At 39.6% G+C, this 19,065-nt stretch overlaps 1 protein-coding gene across 1 annotated transcript in view; it reads right to left on the bottom strand.

Annotated features, from left to right (window-relative positions):
* Positions 1 to 19,065, bottom strand: part of atad5a (ATPase family AAA domain containing 5a) — a 58,455-nt gene that overhangs the window by 2,233 nt on the left and 37,157 nt on the right. The window contains exons 15-22 of the mRNA XM_060844697.1: positions 17,518 to 17,683; positions 15,230 to 15,406; positions 14,655 to 14,800; positions 13,477 to 13,570; positions 12,259 to 12,323; positions 9,317 to 9,497; positions 8,373 to 8,575; positions 6,793 to 7,685 (exon numbers count right to left, since the gene is read on the bottom strand). Coding sequence (XP_060700680.1) covers positions 6,793 to 7,685; positions 8,373 to 8,575; positions 9,317 to 9,497; positions 12,259 to 12,323; positions 13,477 to 13,570; positions 14,655 to 14,800; positions 15,230 to 15,406; positions 17,518 to 17,683 — 1,925 coding nt within the window. The remainder of the gene's footprint in view (positions 1 to 6,792; positions 7,686 to 8,372; positions 8,576 to 9,316; positions 9,498 to 12,258; positions 12,324 to 13,476; positions 13,571 to 14,654; positions 14,801 to 15,229; positions 15,407 to 17,517; positions 17,684 to 19,065) is intronic.

The raw sequence follows: 19,065 nt of genomic DNA, 5'->3' as shown, positions 1-19,065 counted from the left end.
TCAGCACTGAGGAAGTGCTGCAGTGTCAGATGTTCAGCACTCAGGGAGTGCAGCAGTGTCAGATGTTCAGTATTGAGAGAGAGCTACAGTGTCAGAGAGTCAGTATTGAGGGAGTGCCACACTGTGAGATGGTCAGTATTTAGAAGAGATATTAAAGTTTCAATGTGGGTTTAAAAGAACTATGACATTATTTGAAGAGAAACATGGGAGTTTTCTGATATTCTGGTCAATATTTAACACTCAAGCAATGCTATCATAAAGAATTAGGTTGGTTATTGAGCTTGGGGCTGCTGTGCACAAATGAGACTGTCTGATTTATTACAATACAGTCATGATGCTTCAAATATTTCTTTAGGCGAAAAGCTCATGGGACATCCTGAGGAAATTCATTTCTTTTTGTCACTACCCATTTAAGGCTCTCTGCATCTTCTTATCCAGGGCTAAAAGGAAGTAACGTAGAAAGGTTACTGCAAGAGCAATCTGTTGCTTCCAGAGTGGAGGGCTGTGGTTTAACCCAATCTGCTTTGACTCCGTATTCCACTTGTCAATATTTACAGTTTAGCTCACAATAGTTTGGACGTTGATACCAAAGTCTTCCCTATGGGAACTTCTACACCACATTGACCTTGTATATTTAAAAAAAAACCCAAAACTTTGGTATCGTCTGCACTGAACTTCACTTATTGCAGTTCAGCAAAGTGTTAAACTGTAATCATGCTAGATTCACATGTGTACTTCTAACTACTAGCTTCATATCAGTGACTTGCTTGGTACCCTACATTAGTACTGATATTTCAAATTATGAATTTACATCAAGACAGAAGCGCTTTCAAGCAGACTCTAGGATGCTATACTCCATAGCTCCTTCCCCATTATGACTCTACCATTTACTTCCTCTTCAGCTGAATAATAACAAGTGGTTTACATCCTAAAACTCAGTCAGCATACTGCTTTGACATGGTGGCTCAGTGGTTAGCACGCTGCCTCACAGCGTCAGAGACCCGGGTTCAATTCCCACCTCAGGCAACTGTCTGTGTGGAGTTTGTACATTCTTCCTGTGTCTGTGTGGGTTTCCTCGAGGTCCTCTGGTTTCCCACGGTCCAAAAATGCGCAGGTTAGGTGAATTGGCCATGCTAAATTGCCCGTAGTGTTAGGTGAAGGGATAAATGTAGGGGAATGGGTTTGGGTGGGTTGCGCTTCGGAGGATCGGTGTGGACTTGTTGGACCTGTTTCCACACTGTAAGTAATCTAATCTAATAATCTCTGTCTTTTAAAATTCATTTAATGAGACATCACTGGCTAGGCCAGTATTTACTGACCATCCCGAATGTCCAGAGAGCAGTTAAGAATCAACCACATTATTGTGGATCTGGAGTCACATCTAGGCCAGACCAGAGAAGGATGGCAATTTCCTTCTGAAAGGACATCAGTGAACCAGGGGGGCTTTCCAACAATCAGCAACAGTCTCATGTTCATCATTAGACTCTTAATACCAGATTTTTATTGAATTCAAATTTGATCATCTGCCATGACAGGATTCGAGCCCAGGCTTCCAGAACATTACTTGGGTCACTGGATTAACAGTCTAGCAATCATACTACTCATTCATCATCTCGCCACAGAAAAAGGAATTAGAAAAATAAAATTACAGTGGCAGCAATATTACTTGTACAATTCACAAGTTTTGAAGAAGTCAGAGAGAAAAAACAGCTCAATGAGATACAAATGTCAATGGTTAAATCTCACTTTGTGACCAGAATATGTTCTATTTGTGGATCTCAGAGCTGCAGAATTTGCTGTAAATATTTCCAACTTCCACTTTTTTTAAAAAAAAGAGGAAGGGAGAAATTTGCATGCAAAAAACATTTCATGAACTCAAGCATCACCAATCTCCCAGCAGTAACTTTCAATGATTTTGAATGAGGGATAAATATTAGCTTCAGGCTTCCAGGGAAAACACATTTGTTCTTCTTTGAATAAAAACACAAAAACTTCTAAGGCCACCTGAAATAAGTTTAATGCCCAAAAAGAACCCTCTGACCTACATCTTATTTCAGCACTAACTGATACCCTCTAATCTGCAGTAATCCTTTAGCACACCAGTGGCACATCTCCGACCTGCAGCTCTCCTTCAGTACTACAAAGGGACATCAGTACAAAACTGCATCCATTATATGCTGGAGTGAGGCATCAGCCTTCTCCTTTTGACACAATCAATAGATTAGATTCAAAGTCCACAGTCCTCTCACATCCAATCACAGTGGTTAACAACTAAACAATTCATTGAAGGGAAGGCTACATAAATATTCCCATCCTTAATCAGGGAGCCCGGCACATCAGTATGAAAGATAAAGCTGAAGCAGTTGCAACAATCTTCAGTCAGAAGTGAAGATCTATCCTCAATTGGATGGATGATCCACTTCAACATCTTCTGGAGATCTCCAGCGCTTCAGATGCCATTCTTCAGCCAATCCTATTCGTATGATTGCAAATAAATGGCTGATGACAGTTACAGGTCCCGACAATATTCCAGCAATAGTATTGAAGACTTGTGCCAAAGTACTTAATGCAACCCTAGCCAAAATCATCTAGTACAGTTACAACACATACATGTGGTATGAACATGTGCATATAAATAGCAATGTGTGAAATTACTTAGGTATATCCTATTCACAAAAAACAGGGCAAATCCAACTCAATCAATTACAACTCCTTTAGTCTACTCTCAGTCGTCAGTAAAATGATGGAATTCCTTCAAGCAGTTTAGTAAGAATCTGCTCACTGATGCTCAATTTGGGATCCAGAAGGGACACCCAGCTCCTGATCTGATTTGAGCCTTATATCAAACATTGACAAAAATGCTGAACTCCAGATGGGAAACGAGAGTAACTGCCTTTGACATCAAGAGTTCATTTGACCAAGTGTGTTGTAAGGAGAAATATATTTTTTCCCTGTGAACTATAAACTGCAATGCAAGTCTGAATGCTTTATAGCTGAAATAGCAGAAGAATTGTGTAACATGAAATACAACTACTGCAGTTTTAACAGTGCAACATAATATTACTTTTTGAAGCAGTGGGAATTTTACTTTGAGACTGAGTGGCACTAAGAGTCTTTGAGTTAAGGAAAGGCTGTCTAACAACTGTCCAATGATTGATTGAGCTGCAGTTTGCCAAAAATCTTTAAGTGCAGGGCAGCCAGAAATATCCATAGATTGTGACCTAAACACATTTGTCTGACTTCTTTTGGCTGAGAAGAAGGAAAAGCAAGCAAGCTTAAAAAAGAAATTCTAAGCAGAACAGAACCAAAAGCCATCAGGTTAACAAATTGAAGTGGAATCTGATCATTATTTTTCAGACAATAGTATGGCATCATTGTGGAAATCAAAAGAAACAGAGGCACAATTTAACATATGCTTGTGATTTGGACCTTTGATCTTCAGAATTTTGTTCCCTGTCTATAATTAGTGTTTTCCAATCATAAGATCGGTGTCAAACTACCTGCTTTTGTCTGTCTTATTGTCAGTGTGAGTATGTGTATGTAAGTGGGATTTTGAAAGAGGCCAAATTTAAGTTAGTCCAGAGTAGATTAATACTCCTTTCTTTTCTTTACCAGTTTTAATGTTAATGTTAATGATAAATAGGTTTTTTTTGTAAATAACAAAATCTGGTATGAATTGCCTTTGTCCGGAATGGTGGGCAGTCAGGCAAATTGGTCATTTTGGTCATCTAAATGGAATTTTATACATTTAGGCATGGCTTGTAGGAAAGTGAGGCACAATTACCATTGCATTCTTCCCAGTTAAGTCATGACAGTGGCATCAAGGAGCTCCAGCAAAACTGGATGGGAAATGGGGAAAACTGCTGGCATTCGAGATATACTGAGTATTTGAAGAGATAGCTGTGGTTGTTGGAGGTCAGCTCTCGGATACTCTTCTGGAGTTCCTTAGAGTAATGTCCTATGCCCAACCATCTTCAGCAGGTTTAATGACTTTTGTTCCATTACAAAGATCAGAAGTGAGATGTTCATTGACAACTGCACAATATATAGCACCATTTATGGCGACCCAAATACTGAAGCAGTTTATATCCAATTGCAGCAAGACCAGAACAATGGCAAATATATTTGCACCACACCATGCAAGGCAATGACCATTTCCAACAAAAGTGAATTTAACCATTTGCCCTGGACATTGGCATTACAATCGCCGAATTCCCCACCATCAACACCCTGGATATCAATCAGAAAATGAACAAGTCATATAAATACTGTAGCTACAACAGCAGGTCAGAGGCTAGGTATTCTGCAGCAACTAACTCACCTGACCAGTCAAAGCTTGTCCACATCTATAAGACATAAGTTGCGAGTGTGATGGAATACTCTCCACTTGCTTGGATTCATGTAGCTCCAACAACATTCAAAGCTTGAAAGAACAGCCCCACTTGATTGACATCCCATCCACAGACTTCAATATTCACTCCCTTCATAACAGCACAGTGTATGATGCACTGCAGAAAGTCACCAAAGCCCCACTGATACCACCTTTTAGATCCATAATCTCTACTACCTTGAAGGACAAAGGCAGCAGAATAAAGTGAACATTGCCACCTGTAACTTTCCCCTCCATATCAAATACTATCCTGACAGGAAACATAGAAAAGACGAATAGGCAATTCGAGTCTGCTCTGCCATTTAATATGATCTTGGCTGATCATCCAAATCAGTATTCTGTACCTGCTTTCTCCCATACCCTTTGATCCCTTTAGCCCTAACAACAGTATCTCTCTCTTTTTGGAATCATTCAACATTTTAGCTTCATATACTTCCTGAGGCAGAAAATTCCATAGGCTCACCACTCTTTGGTTTAAGAAATTTCTCCTCATCTCATCCCGAAATGGGCTACCTTGCTTCCTTAGACTGTGACTTACTGTTCACTATTGCTAGGTCAAAAGCTTGGAATCCCTCCCTAATGACACCGTGAATGTTCCTACAACCCAAGTTTGCAATATTTTAAGGGACCTTACCACCACCTTCTACAGGGCAAGCTGAGATGAGCAGTAAATGATTGCCCAGCCATTAAAACCCAGACCACCTGAGTTCATTTAAAAACAACACAGAAGATAGTCTGGCTTAGACTACACTACCTGTGTAGATTCCCAAGCCTCTATTTATAGAATTACTAAATCAGTAGTAAATACACATCTTTCCTTAGACTAAAGTCCCAGAAATTAGGAAGTCACAACTTTAAATTACAACTGAGTAATCTTGACAAGCTCAACTGCACCACCAAAAGGTAGCCAGTGGCAGCGCATCCAGACTGGCTGCTTAACTCAAAAAAATTTCTCAGGATGCGTAACTCTTTTATGTGCATCTCTAACTACATTGAGAAGCGGTGTTGGGCCTTCTTCTTGAACCACTACAATGTGAGCATGGAACATGCCCTCGCGATCAGATATACTAGGATTCTGACCTAGCAAAGAAGGAACTGTGATTAATAATGTCAGAGTGGTGAATGATTCTGGAGCTCATGGCATTCCTGATAGCAACAACTACTGCCAACACCAACACCTCCCATGAAAGTGAAGGTCCAAGGTTTGTGAGGTGCCACTGATTAACCAGAGATGAGTTTCTGTCGTGCGTCCTGTGGATACCGTAAGCCACATGTCACTCCAGTATTGGAGTGCGTGAATATTTAAGTTTGTGTGCAGACTGGCAATCAAATGGGCTGCCTATGAAAGAAGATTACTTATAGCAAAAAATTAACAGAAAAAGTGCTCAAGGAATTTAAACCAGTTCCTCATGACTGGAAATCAAAAATCTTTCAATGTCACTTTATTAAATTACTTCTATGATGAAATTTTTAGAGATGGTGAATTGTTTCTATCAAAGTCAATAGCTTCAGCTGATACTTGGAAGTACTGGATGCTCATTACCTATACTCCTTGGAGTTTAGAAGAATGAGAGATGACCTCATTGAAAAGTATGTCCCATTTAAGATAGAAATGAGAAGGGATTTCTTCACTCAGAATGTTGTGAATCCGGGGAATTTTTTTTTACCACAGAGGCATATCAAGTTAAATAGATTAAAGTCAGAGATAAATTTACAGGGAAAAGGCAGGAGAGTGAATTTGAGGTAGGTTTCCATTGAATAATGGAGCAGAGTCGATGGGCTGAACATCCTACTTCTAGTCCTATTTCATATGCTCTTAAATAGGATTTACAAAGAAACAGAACAAGCATAGAGAGAAAGGAAATAATGTCTTGGGTGAAGGACAGGAGATGGTTAATTGGTAGGAGACAAAAGAAAAGAAGAACCAAAAAAAAATACATGAGAGTGCATGAATTGCTCAAAAGAATGGGTACGAATAGAAGCAGGACAATGAACTGGGGTGGGCAGCTTTCCTTGGCCTCTGTTTCCAATGTACAAGCTTCATGAGATTATGGCAGCTCCCCTAGGTGGTAGTTTGATGCCTGTCCTCAGTATTAGCTCCAGAACAGGAACATGTCATGCAAGGGATATTAAAGTTGTATGCGTATTCAGTAATCTCAAAGGGATTGCAAAGTACAAGTAGGTCAGGCAAAACAAAAAGGAAAACAAAGAGAACATTGGTGGAAAACCATGATCACACTGCTAAGCTATATGTTGCAAAAGACTACAAATTTTCCTGTTCACAGTTATACATGGAGGTGGGGTGATGATAATGTGTGCAGGGAAATGGAATAAAGAGTGTCCTGATGCAACCCAGTGAATGAATTTTAAAACAAAAATGTGGATATAAATTTGAAACTTACCTTGTGAGATAATGCGGACATTGTGTGAATAAAGCATTACTGTTTTGGTTATTTGGAATGTGAAGGGTGAGCTTCTCCATTGGGCTTTCTCCTGGTTTCCTGCACTTGGTGACAGCTGACTCTATGGATTGCTGAATCTGCAACCGACACTTCTTCCAGCTCAAGGCTTCCACAGTGGCTCTAATTTCCCCAAAGCTGTGAGTAGACCACCAATCTCCTGACTCATCCCTCCTCTCATCCAACACGCCATTTTTAATTTCTGCAGCAGCCCAGTAATAATCACGCTGTCCACATGAACCCTCTGTTTCAACCATGCGTGTGTGGAGGCAGCTGTCCAAGAATGAGATATTGTCTGTGAACTCAGCTAGTGATCTGAGACACAAAGATACTAACTCACTACACTTTCGTTCTGCTGATGTTCTTGACTTCTCTTCAATAACTCTAGAGGAATCAGTCTTATCCATGACAGGCCCACCCCCACTCACTTTACTGGCTTGGCTTTGTGCTGCTTTATCAGCAACTTCAGGTGAGGTAGGAATATCATTCAGTAAAGTCACAAAGGTATTGCTCTCATCTGTGTCAAATAGATCGCTGTCATCAAACAAGATGGCCTTTCTGTGATGCTTTTTCTTATCCAAAAATTTTACAGTGCTGGCATCAGGAAATATGTCACCTCCCTGAAGAATTCTTCCAGCTGCCTGTATAGGTTTACTGACGGAAGACTCAGTGTGTTCAGATACTAGATTTTCAGGCCTTTTTGCATCAGGAATAATTCGGACTGGTAGTGGCAGAAGAAACTGCAAGTTGTGGAATATAAAGTCCAGCCGCCTCCTTTGAAACTCCAGGAGGATCTGTACTTGACTTCTCTGTTGCTCCAGTGAAATGACATCCTGCTGAAAAGCAAATTAAACATAAAGATCAACATAAAACACAGTTACTGGAGCACCTGCTGCGACCCATTGCGTGTGTTACAGCTTCAGACAAGGCAGGCTGCTCTCATTGCAAATGTACAAAAGAAAAAGCCCATTTGAGTATTCTGTAAATTTCCATAAGATCCCACATAACTTTCTAAACATCACTGAGTACAGATCCAAAGTCCTCAATCTTATATGTCAAGCCCTTAATTTCCAGGATTATTCTTGTGAATCTCTTATGGACCCCAAGCTTAGCAACAATGACCTCAGTTCCTTCATACAGATTGTTAATTTTGTGGTCCCAAGTCTACTAATCACTAGCTGCCATACTGACAATGACCCCATTATCCCCACTCTCTGCCTTCTGCCAGTCAGCTAATTCTTCATCCATGCCAATGACTAGCTCCAACACCAGAGACTCTTATCCTAATTAGCAGCCTCCTATGTGTCATCTTGTCAAAGGCCATCTAGAAATCCAAATAGATCACATCCAATGGCCCTACTTTGACTAATGTGCTCGTTACCTCCTCAAAGAATTGTCAGACGTGACCGCCCCTTGATAAAGCCATGCTAACTAACCCCTATTTTTACCATGCACTTCTTGCCCTTCCTGACCAATCTCAAATGAGGAAGTGTTAGTTTGTACTTGACAGTGGGAGCAGTTACCTTGAACATGGAAAATAGATTGCTTGATGGTCCAGTAAAGTATTTGAAACCAAGCAGGCTCTCTGTGCATCCTGTGCTGCATTTGGGAACATCCTGCATCTTCACAATGGAGCTGCTCTTTGACAAATTCTCCAGGGTGTCTTTGGCAGGAACTGCATTTCCGACCAATTCTTCTTGAACTGGGCTTGCAGTCATTCTTATTCCTTTGGTTTATTAATTGAATAGTAGTAAAGAAGTTAATATTTTTTCAAAAAAACACTTTTAATTTTAGAACAAGCTGTACTTTATCAAATGCAAAATACAATATTAATCTTTATAAAGATGGTCATGGATCAAGTAATAGGATCTGGTCAAAACTTTAAACTTGTTAAACTCAGTTGTTTGGAAAAACTAGTCCTTAAAAGTCAACATCTAAACACAGAGGTCACCAACACGTTGCACTGCGGAGAAATAAGAGCAAAGGCTTGATGGATCAGCTTGTTATTTTCTGACTATCATTTTAGTATCTTTGTAATTACATCATATTAATGAAGGAACTTGGAAGGCAGACAGCTGCCTGTAATTTGGACAAAGTTAAAAATCACACAACACCAGATTATGGTCCAACAGGTTTATTTGGAAGTACTAGCTTTAGGAGCGCTGTTCCTTATTCAGAGGTAGCTGTTAAGCACACTTTTAGTAGCAATTATGTCGGTGCAGACTTGATGTGGTGAAGGACTTTTTCTGCGCTATACAAATCAATGAGACCTTTATTTCATAATTTGCCGAAAATTTCCAAATGTAAAATGTCTGGCACAGATACAAGAATTTCATGGGTCATCATAAACAAGTAGACTGGAGAAATGTTCAGATGAAAGTAATTTGAATTTTTTAGTTCAGTTTTATAAATGCAAATGTCAGTTGTGAAGAACCCAGACTGGACATGAGCCAGAGGTTTCACTCACCTTCAGCAGGGAGAAGCTTATCCACTGGATAGCCACCTCCACTTCGCACCCAAAACTGCAGGTGAAGGATGCTCTGTCGAATGTCACACTTATTGAGGGCAAGCAGCGCACTGAGATCCTTCATATCGGTCCTTAAGTTTTCAGCTAGGCACAAAAGCTGTAGGTAGCTGGCAACATTTGCCTGGTGTAAAAAAGCAGAAAATTTGAAGTGCTATACTGGGGTAAGGTCTTTACAAAGTCCTTATTCAAAAGGATAAATGGAATAAAACAATGTTGCATACCTTAAACCATTATCAGTCTCAGTCAGCTAGGAGATGATTGGTAATTCCCTGTCAATCATGCCTGGAGCCCATGCTGCTGTCAGTGACTGCAGTTGGTTTTATTCACATTCTTTGTATTAGGTTACTATACTTCACTCCTTACACTTACTGCAAAAATAATCCTACTTTTATGGAAGACAGGGGTTTTGCTTCAAGATGACTTCTATTTGTTTCAGTTCATGGAGATTCTATTTCAATGGATTGTTTGTTGTGAGTCTTGTCACATTATTTTACAGCTTCTTTACACAAACTACAGTTTAAGGGTATTTCATGGGTCCCACTTTTTGAGCTGGGAGCTTTCTGACACTTGGGTGACTGACTGAAGAGCCATGTGCCCGTATGCCTGTACCCTGGCACTAGTCAGTCAATTCCTGCAGAAGATAGGGTAAAGTGGTAGATGGGGAATGTTGTAATACACAGCATCAAATAAAAGGATCATAGAATCATAAAATGTTTGTCCCATCAAAACTATGCCTGCTCTCTAACAGCAGTTGTCCCAGTAACCCCATTTATCATATTTCTTTCTGAAAGGCACAATTAAGTAAACCTCCATGAAACTAAAAATAACAAACCAGTTAGCCTAACATGTGCCATTGGTCAAATGACGAATCCATTGTTAACAAAGAAGCAGCAGGACTCAAGAAAAGCATAAGAAAAACCATACTGGCTCAGTTTCATTATATGAAAGAAAAACAGTGTTTGACAAATTTTATATTTCTTGAGGATCCAATCAATACTGCAATGTGGATAAGGAGGAATCAATAGATGTAGATATCTGGATTTCCAAAGTGTGATGATGCTGTTCCTTTACCAAGGTTAAACTGTCCTTGCTTTTCTTTTGCAGAGAGGTTGGAAAAGCAGTGGTTCTGAAAAGTCTAGATTTGAAGGGGTTTAGGGTCAGTTTGATTACAGCCTACAGATACTGCCTCAGGCTACGGGCTTTCAAGTCTTAAAACGACATTTGTACAATGAATGGCCAGTTCTCCCAGTTCAGTTTATCTTTGGTTTGGTTTGGTTTCAGCTGTCTGGCTATTCATTGAAAGCTGTTAAGAGTTTTGAGGCTGCTGGTCAAACAAACAGCAACATGGAAGAAGGTGTTCCATGCTGAATCTCTCTGCCATCTCGCCTCTCTCTGACATCTCTCCTGTAAGACAGTGTATGATTTTACCTTTTTGCCAAGGGTTGTTTATGGGGATTGTTGCAAATACTTGGAACAGCATCATTAAGTTGGGATAATCTTTTGGATTTTTGGATAGATTAAGTTATTTTGTATTCTGTTCTCTTTTGATTGTGTTTCGTTTGGTAATCTTGCAAATATATTCTGTTTTGTTTAAAACTAAATGATTGGGCCAGCTGCATCAGTCTTGGGATATCCACTCTACATCTGCTTAAAACAACTAGCAAAGTTAGGGTCTGGGCTACTACCTTAAAAAATGTTTTGAGGGAGTCTGGCCTGGTACATAACAAAAGGTCATATGGTAAGGACTAAAAAAATGTTAATGGTATTTTGGGACAGAATATTTACAAGTATTAGAAACAATTACAGGAATTAGAAAATTGGCAGTAATGTGTTATTTTCAGGCTTGCAAAATGTAACTCGTAGAATGCCACAAGAATCAGTGCTGAGGCCTCAACTATTTACAATCTATCTTAATACCTAAATCAGAGGACCAAGTGCATGGTAGCTCAATTTGCTGATGATGCAAAGATAGACAACAAGTTGTGAAGAGTCCACAAAAGATGGTAAGCATACAAAAAGTTGCCAGACAGAATAGGATGTTTGAAAATGTGAGGTTATCCACTTTAGCAGGAAGTGTTTAAATTGAGAAAGATTACAGTTTGAGAGCTGGAGGATTTGTGTTCTCTCGTACATAAATCAAAATAATTTAGCTCTCAGCTACAGAAAGTAGTTTGGATGCAAACAGAATGTTAGGATTATTATATGGGCGATGACGCACAAAAGTCGGAATACCTGCTACAACCACACAGTAGTGTACACAGTTCAGATCTTTTTTTGAGGAGGGGTTGTCTAATGAGTAAAATTTGAGCAGGGTGGGTCTGTACTCGAAGTTTAAAAGATTGAGGGGCGATCTTATTACATGAAAAGATTCTGAGGGGGTCAAACAGGATAGATATATGTTGTTTTGACTATTTGTCAATGCTTCATGAACATTGACTGCCAGGTCTTGCTGCATTTCCTTTAGAATGGTACTATTTATGCCATACAGCATCTCATCATGAAACGTATCACTTCATATTTCCCTGCATTTTATTTCATCTGTCATGTGACAGACAGCTTGTGCCCTCTTGAAGTCTAGCACAATCTGCCTCACAGTTCAGTGTCTCGAAGTTTCTTGTCATGAACATTTATCTAGTACCCTTCATCACCTGAGGTACCACCAAAGCACTTTAAAGCCAATTAATTACTTTCAAAGCGTATTTATTGTCATACTAGAAAATGGCACTCAAGTTGTGTATGGCTAGATCTCACAAACAGCAATGAATTGATAACAAGGTAATCTGTTTTGTTCGTTGGGAGATAGGTAATGACCAAGGAAGTTTCTGAAGTCAATTCACTGAAGATATTTCATTACAAAGAAAATAAAACTCAAGAAAGCTTACCAAGGATGGCACTTTGAAACAGATTTCTTCAAACCAGCACTCAAACATTAAACTGAAGTTAGGATCTAAGGATCAATAACAAACACAAGGGCTGACCATTCAATGTTTAAAAACTTAACAAGTACAATATTTCAGCAGCCTGAGGTGCTTACACACAGCAGGGCACCAACCATAACACTGACTGGGTACAGGTGGCATTTCATAGCAGATGGGCCAGGTACATTCACCATAACATGACACTCAGAGACCAATCGAGACCACAGTTTTAGAAAATAAAAACAGCCTATTTTAGCATAACTACAAGATTGTAATTTGGTAGAACATAGGCAAACGCTTACAAACTTCCACAGAATCTCCCACACCTCAAGCTGAGAATATATTAGATGTTTTATGGACTTTTTTCAATATTAGTTTTAACACCAGCTCAGTACCAAAGTAAATTACAATTCCCTATGTCTCTGTTTCACGTTAATCCTATATCACTTACATAACACGGGAACTTTAATACTCTCCTAACAGAGGGAGCCAAGATCTTCGTTTAATACCTCATCCAAAAGAGGGCAAAAAAATCCCTCCCCAGTAGATCATAGTTTCTTCATGTCCACCTCTCAACCATCTAATAAAGCCCCTCACTAATTGGAGTACTTCTATCAAAACTTCCCTAAATCTTTTCTGTTGTAAATGAGCACTTGCCACTTTCTCTAATGTCTCCACTGAGTTAAAGACCTTCATCCCTGTTGCCATGACAGTGAATCTCTTATAAACCCTCTCCAAGATTGTGATATCCTCCCGTTTGGTATGACCATAATTGACCTTGATACTCTTTGAGGAGCTGAACCAATGATTTACAAAGAATTTAGCAACTTCCTTCCTTTTGAATTTCATGCCTCAATTAATAAAACCAAAGATTGCACTACCTTAACATTTTTACATATTTTAAACTATATTTCATCTCAGTTTTGATGTTCAAAGATCTTAAAGTCCAAATGTGGAGAACAAAAACAAAATAACCTTTCAGATTCTAGTACAGGGATGTCAGTAACTAATGTGTATGTGAAGAGATGGGAGAATACAAAGTGATTAGTTGTTGCAGTCAGACAGACATCAAAATTATGCTACCATTGCCATCTGATTGTTAACCACCCATTATGAGGAAATCAACTATTTCATCCAAGCTTTAAATAGAATGCATCATTTCTTAAAAACACTGATACTTACCAGTGGTGGTGAGTATAACTGGCCGCTTTGCTGTTGTCATGAAGGTCTTGATTGCACTTAGAAATCCAGCATCATCATCAAATATTACATCCACCTGTTTTAAAAAGGGAGAAGCAGCAACATGAGCATCACTAAAAGTTATAAATGGTATAGAGTGTGGCAACACAGAGGGTAGAAACTTGACATTGCAGAGTCTCACCCCAAGAAAAGACAGGTTCATTAGGAGATCCTAGCTTATACTAGGGCACTCACATATACATGTACTTAAGAACACACGTACATGTGTAGCCACATGTGTGCATGCACAGAATCAATACAGTGAAGATGGAAGCTACCTACTCTATTGAGTCTGTAACAGCTCTCCAAATAATCAATTCACCTACATCCAGTTTCATTTAAACGAGGAATGTAAGCTTTCCTTCTTTGCATCCAACTTAGATGCATTAAAACAAAATCAGAGGATACAGTCTGAATGTATGCATGTATTCATTTGCATGGATTCCAACCAGTGGATACCAGTAGATTATGGTGCTTTGCTTCAGGATATTTCCAAATGGTACAAGAGTTGAGAACAAGCCCTTTAAAGCTCAAAACTGAAACAGGACAAACCAATGTGTACAGGGAAACAGGAAAATGTTATTCAACCACTCATAGTCGACCTGTATTTTGATTAACTCACCTTGATTCTGAGATTTTAAATGGAATGTGCTCCTAACAAAGGAGATATAGTGACACCAAAACAAATTGCCACCATGATCCATCTGCACACATACAGATGTATCTATAACACAGGTGCAATAAACAACCTGAATAGAGAAGTGATAAACATCTCAGGTGCAAAATGTAGTTATATTTTATAATGCATTCTATAAGGCGATGAATACATGGTCAATTATACATTGTTGCTATCCTGAAGTTTGATCAGGCTGCATTTACGATATAATCATTTTTAACACTTGATGGAAGCCCTTGTTATTGGTAAGTAGCCATTATGGCTAACACAGAACAGGCCTTTATGGATTTTATCAGGAATGAAGGGTTATTACTGTTAACTGGATTCCATGTAATAATAGAAAGCATCATAGTTATTTGCATATCATCTTATTATCATTTGTTTTATTCTTTTGTCAGTTATTCAGTCAACACAGATTAGCTGCAGTGTGAGTTAGTAAACGTACCTCCTCAAAAAGGATGAGTGATGTGGCACTTTTTTTGCTGGATTCTTCAGAGCCAGTGTCCTTGCTTTCAGTCAAGAGGGAGTCCCTAGTTACATCCACAATTTGAGGGGTGATCCTCTGGGCCTTACAATTCTTCTGTGGCTTGTCTAATATAACATAAGAAAAACTTCAACAATATTCGTCAATTGTTAATTTAACCAACAGGTGTAGCTTGAGATTTGGTCATTTTCTTTTATGTGCAATTCTCAAAGTTTAACTGCAGCCATCCAGCAGGTCAAGCAACAGTACTCAATTTGCAAGCTAGCTTTCAGTTAGAAATGTTCGTCATTTTTACAAAGGCAACAGCTTTTGTCTACATATATAGCACCTTTAAAGTAGTAAAATATTTCAATGTGCTTCACAGGAATGTTTGCAACAACGATGTCCAAAACACCCAGAGAGGGTAAGGCAATTTGGCCACAGACGTTAGAAAGGGTGGGACTCTGGAATCCTATGGTACATGATAAAAATTCTAATTGAGGTCACACATTCAGAAGACACTGAAAAGGGGCACAGGAAGAGAGTTTTATTCCTACCCTTCATCTCCTTATCTTCAAAATTTTCTGCTTCTTCAGTTTTGTTCTGTTTTGACAGACCTTTGAAGAAATTGGTTAAAGAATGTGGTGCTAGGTTCTTCTTTGAGATCTTTCCCTTTGGGGACTGGGGTGCCCTCCTGGGTGAAGAGACTACTTTTTTGGGTGAATGTGCTTTTTCTGTGGAAACAAATCATTTGGAAATAAGTAGACCCATGAGTAGACCTAATGCAGTTGCAATTCATCTGAAGAATGGCAGAAGGTTACTTGCACACAGAAAACATATATAGTTTCTCATTTCAACTTTGTTATGATATACTGTTGTGAACTCAAGAAATTCTGGGACACACCACATCTGACAAAATATGACCTGGTTAGGTTCATATCTATTAGGTGTAACTATACAGGATCTGTAATTAAGGAGTCAATGGCATTGGTACAATGGGTTGAATCAAAGAACCTTAAAACTGCTTCCGAGCCAATAGAATGAGTAAACTGTCCTGAGGAGAGTGTTCACTGGTGATGCAATTCTTTTGCAGAGCAACAGAATCATGCAGTAGAGGTGGAGGCCATTTAGCCCACTGAAACTGTGCTGGCTGCTTAAAAATGTTATTAATTAATCCCACTTACTTCCTCTTTTTCCAGAGCCCTACAATATTTTATTCCCTCCAAGTGTTTACCCAGGTCCCTTCTGGAGTTAATGAATCTTTATAAGGAGCTCAATGCATTCCAGATTATAACTTTGTTTAAATGTTTTATAATTTGCATAAAATAGAGATTGTGTGGCCAGCAAAGGGTTATGTACTGTAAAGACCACGATTTTTATTTTTGCATTTTGATTGTGGACTGAAATGGGAAAAGGACAGTTTTGAAAACCAAGGATTGTGAAAAGTAGTACTGCATTACTTAAAAGCAAATTACCTGTCACTTACTGCAAATGCAGTTCAGAATGTGGTTTTGTTCAAACAGTGGGGTTGGAGGCCCAAGCGTACACAATGAGAATTTGGTTGGAAATAAGTCACTGCTTGGGTCACATTCCAAGTCCATTGTCGATGATAAAGGCTTTCTGCCTGTCAAAAACTGTGATTGGTTCCTGGGTAGCTGAACAGTTGGGGGGTGTGAACGTCAAGGGATGAAACCATCAGACCTCTGGAAAGGAAGGCATTGTTCTTGGTCTACAGTAACAACACCTTGAGTCCGAAGACAGGCAATTTATTTCCCCTCACCAGTTATGAACTATGGCATCTAACCAGTAACTCAGATAGCATGTGAACCAGTTGCGCCGAGTCTCCAGTGAGCAAGTGAAAGTACCAGGGGGAGGAAGATGGAGGAGGAGTATCAAGTCCTGACAGCCAAAAGGATCAGCTCAGCCAACCCTCTCAACAGGGATCACTAAACTGCCTTCCCAGTCTTTCCCTCTATCCATGTTTTGTGTGTGCATCTGTCTGTATGTGTAAGAATAATTTTATAAGAAAGTTACAGTTTAAACTAGTAGAGAGTTATATGTTGACAGTTCATAATTGTTTACCTGTAGCTAAAAATCAATTTATTTGTAATAATTAATAATTCATGTTAAGTATAGAAGCCTTGTCCATGTTCTCAACCTAATTCTAAAAATCAGGTAAATTGGGTAATCTTGCATACTTCTGTAAAATAGAGGCACTGTCATTGAGTCATACAGCACATAAACAGATCCTTTGGTCCATCTCATCGATGCCAACCAGGTGTCCTGAACTGAACTAGTCCCATTTGCCTGCATTTTGTCCATATTTCTCTAAACCTTCCCTATTCATGTACCTGTCCAAATGTCTTTTAAAATGTAACTGTACCCAGCTCTAACACTTCCTATGGCAGCTCACTCCATACATGGACCAATCTGTGAGAAGAAGTTGTGCCCCGATCAGTTTTAAATCTTTCCCCTCTCACCTTAAACCTATGTCCTCCAGGTTTGGATTCCTCTACCCTTGGAAAAAGACCTAAGCTATTCACCTTATCTGTACACTTCTTGATTTTATAAATCTCTATATGATCAGCCTCTGACACTTCAGGAACGAAATTCCCAGCCTATCCAACCTCGCCTTATAACTCAAACCTTCAGTCCCAGAAACAGCCTTATAAATTTTCTTCTGTACCCATTCTACTTTAAGGATATCCTTCCTATAGCAGGGTAACCAGAATTATATGCAGTATTCTAAAAGTGGCCTCACCAATGCTTAACTTTTGTGACAACTCCAGGAATAGCAGGACTTGATTTCCAGCACACCACCCCCGTGAAGCACAACAATACTTACTTGGAGATTTTGTTGTTTGAGAAGACTGAAACTTGTTGCTGTTGAAGAAGGTAGGCTTTAGGGCATTTGTTCCCTGTTTATCAACTTGGTGAGATTGAGTGGCTTCTTTAAGTTGAGAGAGAATCTGTCTGCCACTTCGCTGAGATGAAGCGTTTACTTCAAATACCTGGAAGCAGAAGTACTCACATAAAGGACATTTGAAACCAAGCAGTGTGGCTAATACCAACATTAACAGGACAAGTCTAGTATTCAACTGAGAAAAAGATCTTCTTATTCATGAAGTCACCATTGAGATCAGCTTCAGTAAAATCTCATTCTTCTGAGCACCGCTCCCTTCGAATGATTGAAAGAGACATGATTCAGTTGCTGATTCCATGCAAGGCGTCCTTGCTACCTTCATGTCGTACATCATCTGAGCACATTCACTACGAAGGCTACTACAGTCTCACAGTTTGCTCTGAAGGCAGATTGTTAATAACCAAAATATACAAGTGCTGACTACATGTAAAATGGGCAAATGTGACTGGTGCTAGTTACTTTCATATCTTTTCATATCAATTTGCTGTGGTTCCAAAAATGTATCTAGTTTGATGACTGCAATGTACTATACCATGAAAACATTAAATGTACATCAGTTAAAAGTTTGAGAGAAGATTTGCAGCTCGGGTGCTTGTTGTTGTGGTTCTGTTTGCCAAGCTGGGAATTTGTGTTGCAAACGTTTCGTCCCCTGTCTAAGATGACATCCTCAGTGCTTGGGAGCCTCCTGTGAAGCGCTTCTGCGGTCTTTCCTCCGCCATTTGTAGTGACTTGAATCTGCAGCTTCCGGTTGTCAGTTCCAGCTGTCCGCTGCAGTGGTCGGTATATTGGGTCCAGGTCGATGTGCTTATTGATTGAATCTGTGGATGAGTGCCATGCCTCTAGGAATTCCCTGGCTGTTCTCTGTTTGGCTTGTCCTATGATAGTAGTGTTGTCCCAGTCGAATTCATGTTGCTTGTCATCTGCATGTGTGGCTACTAAGGATAGCTGGTCGTGTCGTTTCGTGGCTAGTTGGTATTCGTGGATGCGGATCGTTAGCTGTCTTCCTGTTTGTCCTAAGCAGTGTTTTGTGTAGTCCTTGCATGGGATTTTGTACACTACATTGGTTTTGCTCATGCTGGGTATTGGGTCCTTCGTTCTGGTGAGCTGTTGTCTGAGAGTGGCTGTTGGTTTGTGTGCTGTTATGAGTCCTAGTGGTCACAGTAGTCTGGCTGTCAGTTTGGAAATGCTTTTGATGTATGGTAGTGTGGCTAGTCCTTTGGGTTGCGGCATGTCCTCATTCCGTTGTCTTTCCCTTAGATACCTGTTGATGAAATTGCACGGGTATCCTTTTTCTGGCAAATACGTTGTTCTTCTTTCTCTTTTTGCAGTTCTGGTGTACTGCAGTGTGTTGTGGCCCTTTTGAACAGTGTCTCGATGCAACTTCTTGTGTGTGTGTTGGGATGGTTGCTTTCGTAGTTCAGGACTTGGTCTGTCTGTATGGCTTTCCTGTATACCTTTGTGATGAATTCT

Source organism: Hemiscyllium ocellatum, chromosome 25, assembly GCF_020745735.1.
Source record: "Hemiscyllium ocellatum isolate sHemOce1 chromosome 25, sHemOce1.pat.X.cur, whole genome shotgun sequence".
NCBI classification, from domain to species: Eukaryota; Metazoa; Chordata; class Chondrichthyes; order Orectolobiformes; family Hemiscylliidae; genus Hemiscyllium; species Hemiscyllium ocellatum.
The sequence above is the reverse complement of the archived record's forward strand: the minus strand, read 5'-3'. Positions and strand labels throughout refer to the sequence as shown.